Below are 14,049 nucleotides of genomic sequence, written 5' to 3'. Positions count from 1 at the left end.
TTGCTTTAGATATTTCCTATGTTTTGGAAAGCTTTTCACTTTAATGGTGGTCTTACCTCATTTATACTGGAGGGAGATTTTTCAGGTATCAGCTTTGCAAAAAAATGACTGTCCCATCTCTTATCCTCAGCTAAAGGAGTTACACACAACCAGCAATTCAGAAAAAAAGGGTCTGTTTACAAGACAGACATGTAAGCCACAGATGATATGCAACCCAATCCATCTTCAGTGCCGAGTCAACAGCTTTTGTTTTGCATGAAATATAGCAAATAATCTGCTGCCTCTACCTGAGCGACTGTGCAGATCAAGTTTAGGCCTGCCTGCTCTTTGCTTGCATGTTTGGAGCTACAGTCGTGATTTCTCAGCATCCAGCTCTGCTGTATGGCAGCTAACTGAAATTTCATCCCACACTTGTAGACTTGCAATTAGCAAGGTTATTTTAAGCAGTGACCTAAGTTCCAGCAGAATGCTCGTGGCACTATGACAGGAAGGAATCCAGTATGATACCGGTCACTTGGTAACCCCATAAAGCTGATCGCAGAGACAAACCAGGCTCTAATTCACAGGGTAAAAGTAAATATCTGCCCCCCAGCTTATTCTGATTTTCATTTTTAAGCTTCGACTAGGATGGAAATATTTACTGGGTTAATGTTAGGAAGTTTAGAATTTATTTTAGGACCTGGTAGATCATCTGCTTGGAACAAATGTATTAATAGGAAGTTATAACTTCCCCAATGGAGTGATTCATCACTTACAAAACAGAGACTGTTACTTTGGTAATGGTCACATTTGCAGGCATCACTTATTATGTTATGGGTAGGAGGAGAAAAGCGCTTAAAGAGCTGAACTTATTACAACTGGACTCTTACCTTCCCCTCAGTTCTCTTGAAGAGGGCTCCCTCTTCTGTACAGGGCCTCAGCTTCCCCCCCATTTGCCCTGAATTCTTTCCAAATTCCCTAGCTGTCTAACTATTTCAAAGTCATGTCGAAAGGCTCAGTCATACCTCCACACCCTCATTTGCTGTTCATTCCCATTCCTCCCCCCGCTCCTTTCTTCTTTTTTGTTCCTGGATCAGCTTTCTTGCTCCCACCCGTTCTCATACTTCCAATAGTGGCAGATCTAACCTCACAGATGCAACCACGACAAACAGCTCCTCCGACCGTCCCAGATGACAGCTATAATAGTCAGCCAGCTTGTGCGCACGCACACAGGACAAGCTTTTCTAAAAGCACCACAAGCAGGAACACCATTAAGAGAAAAATTTCTTCTAAAGGAGATTGTAAATACACGTGAGCTGCAGACAATCAAGAAGCACGGGTGGGTGAATGGAGTTAGGAGTGTGAGAACATTTTGTTTCAAGTTTTCCATTTATATAAATCTTCAGGGGGCGAAAAAATCTTATTTTAAATCAAAATTGTGTAAATAAACTTTTGAAGCACCTACCTGGAAAAAGTCAAGCGCTCAAAAGCAGCATAGCCTTTCTCTCCATGACACCCAGTTTATGTATGTGACTCATCACCCATGACCCAAAAAAATGGGTTTTACAGCCCAATATGTTTCTGTGATTCTCAAATGGGATACAAGAGACCAAAAGTAAAATCCCTTTCATACTCGGCTTTTACTGATTCACACATGTGCAGCTATGTGTGGAGTATACCATTACTTTATTTCAGATAATATAATTGAGTCTAAATACCAGAACGGACATATTCAAACTTAAACTTCATTAACTAGTATTTTCTTTATTACTAGTTTGCTCATAATTTCACCAAAATTTTCCCTGAGCACCCCCTAAATCATCATAAATGAAAAGGGGAAAACAAGCAAGAAATAAACCAAAGAAAACAAAAAAGAAGTTCTAGCATGCAGATTTTGCAGTCTGAGCATCATCATAATTTAATTCAAAAGAACAAATCAATTTGAAAACAAACTTGTCCCAGCTGCTGGTCCTATTGGATGTATCTGTATTTATTTAATGTCTTCAGAAAAAAATATGCAAATAAATGCACCTATGTGAGGCACAGAGAAGTAGCAGACTTTAAAATCTCCTTTTTGTTAAGAAAATACCAGTGAATAGTGCCTTTGGCATTTTCATTGCTGGCATTTAAACTGAGAATCACTGAGAAACTAAATCATTTTATTCTCTGCATATCTACCCTGTATCCCTTTGTTATAGCATATCTCCCTTCTGCACACAGCAAAAAAAAATGAAGGTTTAATCTATTCCTCCCTACATTTTCAAATTATTTCTTTCAGAATCTAAGAAATTAAGAGTGGTGCTTAGGATGCACATGCTGGCTTCCTATTTATTCTTCTTTATTCTACTAAAGGAGTGCACAGAAAACAGATGAATCTGCAGATCTCACCCACACTTTTCAAGCCGATTATCCTATTAAATATTCCTCAATGTGTTACCATTACAAAGTATGACTTGACATATTCAGAGATATATAATGTAATTGAAAGATGCTAAGTGGAGCCAGACTTTTCTGTTACAACATTTCATCACCCTCCTGAAAAACCAAAAGCTGAGTAAGGCTACTGCAGAGGAATGCTTTGTCTAAATTGCATTTCTAATATTTCACAGAGAATAAATAGCTAGACAAATGACAGTTTCAGCTTTTGCCCTGAAGGATTTAATCATGCGAAACTCTAAATATGGTCTTTCCTAGGAAATGAAAGGCTGGTTAAAACTGGTTTTCCCTCTCCTATTCCAACTGACTGATTGTCACATTCCAGACATTTCTAGGCAATAGGATTACATCATTCATTTTTATTTTTTTTAATGGAAACAGCTGGTACATCCAATATTCATGACCTTTAAGTTTTCAATATCAAGTTATTCAGCTGCTCTTTCAGTCCATCTGAGCTACAACGAAGTGAAACTGCACAAAAGGCCAAATAGTTTTATTTCACAGTTATATGAATGCACATATTGTTCTAAGGTAAGAGAAAGAAAACAGAGCTTAGGGGAAACGCAACATATGAAAATCTTGGTCTTATCACTGCTTCAGCGGACTGCCAGTCCCTTATTCATCCCACACTGAAAATGAGTACACTATTTTGTTGTATAGTTCACATTGCTTCTTACTAGCATTTGATGTGCACAGCTGTACATGTTATGCGTGAATAATTCTTATAGGACTTCACAGAAGGAAAAAAAAATAGAGAAAGCTCACATATTTTTAAGGCAGAGGGCCGAAATTTCTGAGGATATGTGCCAGCTCATATGGGCTGAACTTGGAAGCTCAAAAAAAAAGCTGTTTATTTTATCTCTTTTTATTGCTTTTTTTTTTTTTTTTTTTTTTTTTTTTTGGCAGTGAAGGAAAACACAAGTACATTTGGATAAAAGGATGAGTTTATTGTGTTTCCAAATTCAGAAAGATATTTAGACAGTCATTAACTTATCAAAGGAAGTTAAGCAAAATCCGTTACGGTCTACTTAATGTGTATGGGCATTTCTCCTGCTAAAATTTTATCATGCTGGAATACTTTCTATTACCAGGATGTTGCTATATTGATGTCTGCACTTCTCCCAGAAAACTTGTTTTGTAATAATGCTTACTACAAAAGCCCATTTTGATTAAAATAAATTGTCAGATGTAAACAACACAGTTAAAGAACAATGCTATTAAAGAGAACGAGCTTGCCTTAGGGGCAGCCAGGGAGGATTGAGGTGATGACAACAGCAGTGGTCCAGTGGATTTGTGGGACTGAAAGGACTCGTTCTTGCTCCTGATTTTGCTATCAGTTCATTTTGGACTTCAGTAAAAGTCCTGTTGCGTCTATCTGGTCTGCACTATATCAAGTATTCAGTTGGGGGGGTGGGGGGGGAAATCGTGCTAACTCACGCTGGGTAAACAACTTAAAAATAGTGTGTAAAAACTACGAAGATATCATTTTTTCTAGTGGCCCCTTCAGAACCGGAGAAGCTGTAATTCTATAATCTCTAAAAAGAAACTTGTCGGGTTATACAGGGGGCCCTCTGTTCAGGGGTATCTTTAAGTTGCACGCTGTCTCCCATTAACATCACAGTCAGGCAGATATTTTTTTCATCTAAAGCATGGTAGAAATCTAATATTTCAAGGGAGTATCAGTACAAATATTTATAAATATCAGTATATACATAAATGCAGACATGCTTCCCTAAAGACTCTCTATCAGCTTTACCATTGCATGACCAAGCATTTTATTTTGTAAATCTTATTATGGTAATTTAACATGTTATGAACATATTTTTTTTCAGATAAACTATTTAAAAAAAAAAAAAAAAAAAAAAAAAAAAAAAAAAAAAAAAAAAAAAGCTTGCACATCACTATTGATGCTCCAAAGCTGTGTGCATGTGATACCAACCCAGCTTTTTGCTTGCTTGGTTTTTGCCCCGGCAGCAGCTGCTCAGACATTCATTCATTCACTCAGCCGCCGGGAGCACCAGGTGGTGCTGCAACACAACCACAGCTGCACCGTGCTTTTCAGCTATTCCAACTCACTAAGCCTTACCACTAAAGACTAGTACACAGAGGCTCTGAGTTTTCATGTTTTGCTTAATTTTTACAGAAATTCTAGCCTTCTATGTCACCACATTCACCGTGTTCTCACAAATGTGATAAGAACAGAAAAATAAATAAATAAATAAATAAAAGAATGTATATAACAAACGCAGTTAACTACACACAACATCAATATTATTTAAAATTTCTAATTCCTCTCCCTAAAAGAAAATCTTCCTAGACAATGAACCAAGGAGACAAATTACAGAGATTTTCCTACAATACTACATGAAATAAAACTCATACCTTGCAAAAGTAATTGCCCTAATGGGGGTGTACTGCAAGAAAGCCAATTTAATCCTTTGTAGAAATAACAGGGTACGACATATAAGTGTGTTGTTTTCATGCTAAAAAGGCAAAAATTCAAATGTGTGCTACTAAATTCCACATTTAAGAGGTCCTATATAGTTAAAGAGTTACTCAGGAACACAAAAAACATCATCCATGTTTGCAAAACTGTGTCCCGATCACAGATTAACTATCTAGTTTACTATTACTAATATAGATGTTTATAGATGTACAGATGTTATAGATGTAACATTTTTGTTGTTCATTTTGGCACTGACAGGCAGACACCCACAAACCAGGTGATATCCCAACTGCAAGAGTGAAGCCTACCAGCACAGAAGCTTGATGAAGGGAGGCCTTCAGAGTGGACTTGAATCATTCAGCAATTTCAGTTTAATGGAAAATTCTGGATGAATTATTGCAGATTTCTAATGTATATTTACTTCTTAACTGCCATTTTGCCCTACCAATATTAAGCTGCATCCTTTCTATAATTGTATTTCTTATTGAAGGACAGATTATTCACATGGCAAGGCAACAAAAGCCGCATCCATTCTGTTGAAATAACTGACCATTGGTCTCTAATAAGGTAAGATGCAAGACCATGCATAAAACCCCCGTTAGAGTCCCATGAGTGGGCACAGGACAGCGTGAACACGTCACTGCTGGCTAGCTGATATACTGCAGGGGCATACCACAATTGTACTAGGAACTCTTTGAAGCAGAATCAAGTCTTACACCCTTAAAATCTGTGGTTTGGTTGGTTTTTGTTTGGTTGGTTTGGTTTGCGTTTGGTGTTTGGTTTTTGTTTTTTTTTTTTTTCTTTGTTTGTTTGGTGTTTTTTTGTTTTTTTCCTTTTCTTTCAGCATACTGGAGAATGTATTAAAGATTTTAAAGTGAATTTCCTATTTATACTTCTATGGTCATAGAAAATGAACAAAATCAGACTTTACAAAAAAAAACAAAAACACGCCTACTAGAATGAAATAGTGCCCATGCACAGAGACTCGCATTGTCCTTCACTTCCCTGCTTCATTTCCAATGCAGTAAGCATTCCTTAAACACACGCTCTGGCAGGCTCTTGCCCTCTCCACAGAACATGGCATTGGTCCAGGTAAGGAAAGAAAGAAAACTGCTTTTTAAAATAGCAATTCAGCATGGTAGCAGATGACTCGGCAATGTGTTTCAGTGAAGGACAAGCAGGAAGATGAAATGAAAAAGGACAAGAATCAGATGGGGGATTGGAAAGAGAAAAATCATGAGCACTTGGGGGGAAAAAAGGCAGAAAGAAAAAGAAAGCAGAAGGGAGAAGCTGTAAAAATAAAGATAGCAATGTGAAGAAACTATTTGGAACTTCAAAACTGAGCTGCTCTATGCTGGTCAACCCCTATGTATTCCTTTGAACAGAGGAAAAATCACTTTCACCAGTTTCTAAGATACCTATACATAATGCGGATTATTCCCTGGTAACTTTTCAAGTAATTGCTACGATAATTGAAACATATTATGAACTTTATATTAATATCACATTGTCATTCCCATTCAATATTTTTTTCAGATCTCCTACATGGGACAACAGAGTAGCACAAGCCATACAATTAAGACCTGGTACAAAATACACAGATCAGTCATGTATATTTTGACTATAAAACTGAGAACAGTGGATTAAATTGCAGTGGAGATCACCATGAAGTCAGAAAAAAGGGGGGGAGAGGAGGGCAGGCAGGAAAAAGGGAGAGAAAGAAAAAGAGGAATAGTTATAGAGAAAATATATTGTAATTGTTTCACTGGTAATTAGGATCAAGAAAATCTGGAACAGATTTGAGTCAGGAAAGCTATCCTTTCAGATCTCAGATAAAAGCAAAAGCATTTAATTTAAATTGTAATGCAGTAAAAGCATGGTTTCAGCATTTCTTACTTATTCTACCTCACGTTTCAAAAATAATATAGCATTGTCAATGCATTGTTTTCCTTCAAAGAAACCCAAAGTTATTCATACCCAGAGATGCAATGTTCCTCTTGAGAAAACAGACTGGCTCCTTTCCCTTGTATGCTATTTTCTTTCTTAATCCTGCATTACTCCTTCATGTGGAAGTGCTGGCTGATATTCGTAAACAGTGTGGATACTTAAACTACTCTTTGAAGAGATTATATTTGTGTGCATCATACATGAGAATTCATATCAGGTTACACACATTTACAGGTTACACACTGTGTAACGTTTGCTAATTCAACACAATGTACCGAAATTATCCATTGCAAGATACAATGCTAGCCCTATACCTAGAAAAATAGGTATTGAAGGGGTCCTAATGCGAATGAGAATAAATGTGTAATAAACTGTTCTGTCTTCACCATGAAAACAGGCATCTGAACTTTCAGAAAGTCCCTATAAATGCTGTATGAAAGAATTCCCGATGACCTCACCAAAGAAATATTTTCTCCCGAGGTTTCATTCCATCTCTAAGCACCACCATATGAACATTTTCACAAGCACAGCAAATGCAGCTATTGGCCCTTCTTGGCAGAGATGGGGTGGGGGGTACAGCATCATGCTCCGCAAGGAACCATTTGGCTCAGATCATTTCCTAACCCGAGTGCACGCCCCTCTAGTGTGCGCCCCTATGAAGGAGCGCCTTGCTTCTTCAGTCCTTAGAGCAAGCCAATCCTCCGCTTGCTCAGGTGCACTTCTGTGCTGATGTCTTCTGTGCTGACATGCTCTTGGCCTTTCCACTGAATCATCTTTTTCTTTGAAATTCTTAAACCTTATGTTTGAAGTCACCTTATCTTCATTATTTACTTGCAAATGTAACAATTACATGGCAAAAAGGATATTCAAAACACAAGATAGCTTAAAAGGTATCACACACAGGCAAGTTTTACTGCACTGTCCTCGGAAATATCCTTCCTTCTTTTGTCCTGATTCTCACGATATGTGATGATAGTCTTAAGTGCACAGACTGTAAAATTTATGTATTACCCCCAAAATCCTACACTTATTTTTTCTAGCCCTGCTTGTTTCTTAAAAATATAGCCTCAAAATAACTGTTGAATAGCAAATAAGAATATTCAGTTTAGTATTTCAGTTCTATGATTATAGAGCATAGCTGGCTACTGATTTTACAAACTTCCATCTAATGATTTTGTATCCTAGCTGCTGGACAGCGTTGAGATATAGTGATGAATTCCAGACGTGCTTCTCACAGAAGGTGATGGAGTGGTCTATGAACCGTTCTGCTCATCCTGGACAGTTTAATAGCTTTGAAAAGAAAAAAAAAAAAAACAATACTGACCCTACTATTCTGGGAGATATTTGGGTAATTTTAGCATATCTAAAGGTACAATATAACATTGCTCCTCAAGTCAATTCTTGCTTCCCAAAGGACACTAACAATATTCCATCATGTCAGATGTTTTTCTTCTGTCAGTGTGCTAAATAGACACATAGACATAGAATAGCCCTCAATAGCTATGGAGAGCAAGAGACCAGTTATTGAATTACAGTTCAGCTTGTGGCCAATGGCAAGCACAGAGCTCTTACAAATACATATGGATTAAATGATGTATTATGGTGAGTTGTAACACAGTAGATCAAACAGTTTAGGATGGATAAATCACAAGAATCTTGGATGAGGAATAAGCGGATATACAAATACTGAGGTAGTGATAGCACTAAATTTCTTTTATTGTATTGTAAGCATGCTATATACACACACACATGCATTTATGCACATATGTCCTTATACATATGTTAATTAGAACATATTTCAGACTGTCCAATCATAATCATATTGGAAATGCAAATATAAAATCCATTTCCTATACATTACCATATAAATTATAGTAAAATCTGAAGAACCTATACCACAGAAAGATTACTTGCTTTCTTGCTTTTTGAATGTTTGAATTCATTAAGTCAGTATGCTGTAACATGATTCAAGTCCCATTTGAAGTTTTTAACTACTGATAGGGCAGGTACAGCTGTGGGGCTAACTAAGGAGAAAAGGATCGATAAATTTTACTGAAAGGTGCAAAACGTGTATTCTCAGCCAGTGCAGATTATGAGCAGTATGGGCACTGCTCAGTGGGAAGGGGAAGTCAAGATGCATTAACAGATTCAGCAGATTTTCTGTTTCATGAGAACTTATGAAAGGTCTGTCAGAATTTTGGAGTACTACAACATCTAATGCAGTGCTGTTTTAGGCTTTCTGCATTACACGTGTTTCCCAAAAAGAAATAGAAACATTTCCAAAAAAATGTGTTCCACCTTTTGAAATGCCTAGAATTACAACTGCCTCCACAAAAGCTATTGTCTTCCTCCAGGGAGTCCTTCACAGAGAGAAAGAGGAGAATGCATTCATAAAGGTTTAACAGATGGAACCCATAAATATGAATTCTCCTATTGCTCCCCATTTCTGCTCATTCCATTGTAAATAGTTCTGTTCCTGTTCAAAGCAAAAGCTTGTTCCTCTGTCTCTGAGTCTGCACAACATCAATAGAGATAGTTACATGAAATGCAATCAAATCTTTTGCACAAACACATGTAACACTGGTAACACTTCTTTACCCACAACTCAGGGAAGCATAAAACAATCCAAGAAAGATAATCTAGTTTGTTTTTACAACCTTTTTGGCAAAGTGGCACTGCCAGTCAGACACAAGCCTGAAGCTACGCTCTCGGCCAGCAGTGCAGCCCAGCTGTATTTGTTAGATACAGACAATGGGCCAAGGTCTGGAGCAATCTAGGGAAACCCTAGGGAAAACTCAGGGCTCGGCACAGTTCCCAGGCTGTCCCAGGGAGGCAGATCAAGAGTGGGCAAGGCCATGCCAAGTGCAGCTCAATCCCCTGGAAGGTACCTCACACCCAAGTCAGTTATGGGATGGGAGCTGTGTCAGAGAAATGGGAAAACAGCTGATGCTGCGAATAGAAAATATGGGAAATGGGGCACACTAAGAGTATTTCTATCTTTAGGGCAACAGCTAAATTATAAATATAAGCACAGTTATACAGACATGGCACTTGCTTTCTCCAAGAAAATGCACACCTTGTTGCTGTGCTTGCTTGCTTATCAACTGTGAGAATTTACTTGATTTGCAAAGAAATCACGCAAGTTCACAGAAGATTCACTCTTAACCAGTAAACCAGTTAACCAGTAAAGGGATTCTGAGGAAGAATTCATCCAATGCAAGAGGCAAGTACTAAAGGATATTTAAAAACTACAAACTTGTGGAATTTGTTTTTGCTTCTTACTGAAATTCAAGTGTTATATTACTGACATTCAGACAGCAATCATGCCATAACCCAAAATTTCTTTCAACTCTCTCACTATAAAAGCTCATCAGGCAATTTTGACAATAATAAAGCAAAAAAAAGAATCCCTTACATTTTGTGCAACTTTCTGTGTCTGTTCTTTGACTACTATCTTAAGTCATATTATAGTTTTTACATACCTATTATAAGGGACATGTAACTATAAGTTGAAAAAGAAACAAACCCCACCAAGTATAGCAACTGATAAGAAATACGTCCACAAAGCCTACAAAAATATGCAAAGTAAAAAACCATGTGTAAACATAATAGTTCACAATGTGGATCAGAACCAGATGCATGTTATAAAACATAACAATATCCTTCCTTCTAAGCTATATATAGACTCAAACTAACCCCTGAGAAATAAAACACCAGGAGGATTTATGTGGCACTGCTTTTTGTATGTTGAAGCATATATAAAAATATATAATTACATAAATATATATATTTATAAAATCAATTCTTTCAACAGTCACAGGTACTCTAATAAAAATTCTCATTGGCATTCTTACTTTCAAGTAAGAACAATGATATAATGTCACTGATTTAACTTAAAAAGCTGACATTAACTCTCACTCATACCTTCAAAATAATATTTTTTTTTCCTGCCAAGTCTGGACATCAGTAGCATAATTTTCATCACATCTATGTGTACTAAGCAACAAAATACACTCCCCAGCAAACATTTTCATTAATTCATTTGCATGATGAGTTAAGATACAACATTTCTCATCATACTGAAAAGTATTTATATCATTACATCCAGTAAACATTTGTGTTTGAGTCAGATTAGGATAGAGACTAGAGAAGACTAATAGGTAACATCTGTGCAGAAATTTGATATTTACTGTAATATTTCTCCAGAGACCACTGGCAGAGTACATTAGCTCATGTTTCTAAAGCCTGTGTTAGTGCAGTTTAATGTAGGAGCAATATGAAGTGAGAAGAGGGAGAAATAATCATTATACTTGGTCAAAGTGCACTTCCACGCATTTGTGCATTGCTGAAGTCTAAACCAGAAGTTCTGGAATACATATATATTTCAGAAGTGTAGACATCTCAATGGGAGTGAACTTTGTGGGGTTTTTGTTGCTGTTGTTGGAGGGAGTTTGTTTGCTTTTGTTGTGTTTTGGGGTTCTTTATTTAGAACTAGGAACTTGTTTCTGGACTCAGATTTGCACCAGTCCTGGCAAGTCTGCACAGCTTTGCACTTAATTTCTAAACCTAGCATCTAGCAAATAGACATTTATATTTACTTTAACATCATTTTCACCTTGAAGGCACTGACCCAGTAGGTGAGTCAAGAGCATGCCAAACACCTCCAGCATTGTGCTCTGTAAAGAATAGAGCATTGGCTTCTGCTTGTTTGATAGCACACAGCCAATGAGAGACAATTTTAAGGGATGCAGAAGTGGTTTTGTTTTTCCTAAGGCAGAAGAGAATTTAGCCTAAAATTTACAAAGACAAGATGAATCTTATTAAAAAAAAAAAAAAAAAAGAACGTGTGATATTACTTTAGTAAAGCATGTTAAGAATGTAGTAAATGAGTCACATCTTTTTATTAAAAATGTCAATCTGAGCAAGACTGTAGAAATGCTATATTGTAAGGTTTCTAAACAGTGCAATTATTTGATGAAATAGATTTTGAGAAACTCAGATTTATTTCTGGTACTCCAGGTTTTCCATTTTGGCTTTTTCTAAAAGAGGAATACTCTGGACACATATGGCAAAATAATATATATAATAGCTACATAATATTATGTATATATATAGGCACAAAATTACTCAGATAATAAGAAAAGCTAATAAAACCACCTGATGTTCACGTACCAGTGGAATATTTTAAATGTTTATTGAAATATATTCCACTTGCAATGTTCTATACAGCTAAATTTATTACCAGTCACCATACTTTCATAAGCAAACTTGTTTTTGATTTGCAGCCAGTCAGGTAGCATATTTCTGCATATGCTGTATTTATATTAAGCCATCTGGCTAAAAAAAATAAACAAACTCACATCTGCAATTACTTAGATTGTAATCCACAAAGACTCTGTCAAATCTTTGGAATCTCTATGCATAAAGCACAGCATAACACGTGATATGCTTATAGTGAAATCACTATTTATTTGGTGTTTAAGTGCTTCAAAAACATATGATCTGTCAACAGATGAGATTTTGGGTTGGGTTTTGAAAAGGAAAATTGAGGAATAAGAGCAAGGTAATTTTATACATGTTTTCCTTGAAGTGATTTATCTAAGGCAGAAGTATACTTTACATAGACAACTAAGATCTAAAATGTTATTAACAAACTTGCCAAAAGGAAGTCCCTGACACTCAGAACCCTGAATGTGTACTACACCTGCAGCTAGTACTTTATTTTTATATCTGAAGTTAATAAGGAACTTGAAGATTCTGAATAATTTCCTAATTGCTTCAAATTTTCAGTGGACATCCAAGTCAACTATTTTAAGAAAATGCTCTAATAAATTCTTCAGTGAATTTTGTTTTTACTTATGTCTGTTGAGAGTATGAAGAATTTCATTCCCCCTAAGCATTCATCTGAAACATTTGAGCTCTTTCAAACTTTAAACTTCACAGGTGAAAGTTTTCTGAGAAGCTCATAGCTTTAACAGGATTAGAGACTGAAATTAGTTATTCGTTATTACTTAGAAAGTGTTATTAGTTGAAAAGAGTCCTTTTGAGATACAGTCTCAGACATTTAGAACTTGTTAACTAGTTGAGAATAAATGAAGCTACCTTTTCCCTACAGGTATGGACCACTTTCACTTCAGGAGTTTTTGATATGGGCATTAAATCCTCACACTAGCTGTAGACTATCTAAAATAGTTCTTTGAAACAAAATCATATCAGAAACACTTACCATATTGCACAGAGGAGCCTTGAATGTTTATTTTTGTTATCTGAATTTCATTTCAATGAAGTATACCTAATTTTATTTCATATGCAACATAAAGTGACACCTTTACAAAATTAATGCCAAAATCAACGAATTACCATTCCACTTGCTCTCACCCTATTTTCTAGACCTGAGAGTCCACAAATAACAACACTGCCATACATTTATGAGCAACAACTTGTTGCTCCTCATATCTAAATACAATAACCTCTAGTGAGCAACAAGTCATACTTTATAGCTAAATGTTTATTTCTACAGGCATTAATACTAACATCCACACATGGAAGGTATAAGTCTGTCAGAGAAATCTGTTTCATAAACTGCAGCTGTTAAACACACCAAGAAATCTCAAGAATCAATCTGTGCAGTTGCGAGTTATTATTTTCTGTCATCTCCTTTTGAATAACTATTCTCATAAATTTGCATACCAAAATTCACTTGAAGTACCAGGGTCATATCTTGCCTACAAGCAAAACAGCTGAACTTCGTTGCTGTCAGCCTCTGCAATTAAGGTTTTATTTTCATTTCTCTCTTGTGGCAAACTTCTGTCCATCCACATAAAGCATTTCACACAGCATCTCCATTAGGAGCTTCATATACATACCCTTCTATAAAGATTGTCACTAACATTTTCTGTGAAAGTTTGCAAAGTGTCAGTTATGGTAACATGAAGAGGCTTACTGCCTCTCCAAGTTTGCTTACAATATACAGAGGTGTCTTTAAGTACAGAGACGAGGACATAGCACCCTTGGTTAAAGGTGGTTTGGCACAGCCGAAGACCATATAGGTGCAGCAGCAAGGTATGCTGTCACAAGCCTCAGAATAATGCAGCCACTGATAATCATCAAACTCAGACTCAGAAAAGTAATTTGGTCCAGCCTTCAGCATTTATTCAATAAAAGCAGAAATACTTAGTATCACGTAGGCAATAAAAGCCTTCTGAATTTAAGTGGAGGAGATGAGAAAGAAAGACCTACAG

General features: G+C 36.5%; 1 protein-coding gene across 9 annotated transcripts in view; it reads right to left on the bottom strand.

The window, feature by feature from the left end:
- AKAP6 (A-kinase anchoring protein 6) overlaps positions 1–14,049 on the bottom strand; it is a 284,618-nt gene that overhangs the window by 203,843 nt on the left and 66,726 nt on the right. The window contains exon 1 of one of the 9 annotated variants that reach the window (XM_068684449.1): positions 288–490. The exons of the other annotated variants lie outside the window; for them this stretch is intronic. Coding sequence (XP_068540550.1) covers positions 288–404 — 117 coding nt within the window. The 5' untranslated portion in view covers positions 405–490. Of the gene's footprint in view, positions 1–287; positions 491–14,049 lie in introns of those variants that run through there. 9 annotated transcript variants of the gene reach the window in all.

This window comes from Anas acuta, chromosome 5 (genome assembly GCF_963932015.1).
Source record: "Anas acuta chromosome 5, bAnaAcu1.1, whole genome shotgun sequence".
Taxonomy (NCBI): Eukaryota; Metazoa; Chordata; class Aves; order Anseriformes; family Anatidae; genus Anas; species Anas acuta.
Note: the sequence above shows the minus strand (reverse complement) of the source record. Positions and strands in the feature narration are given on the sequence as shown.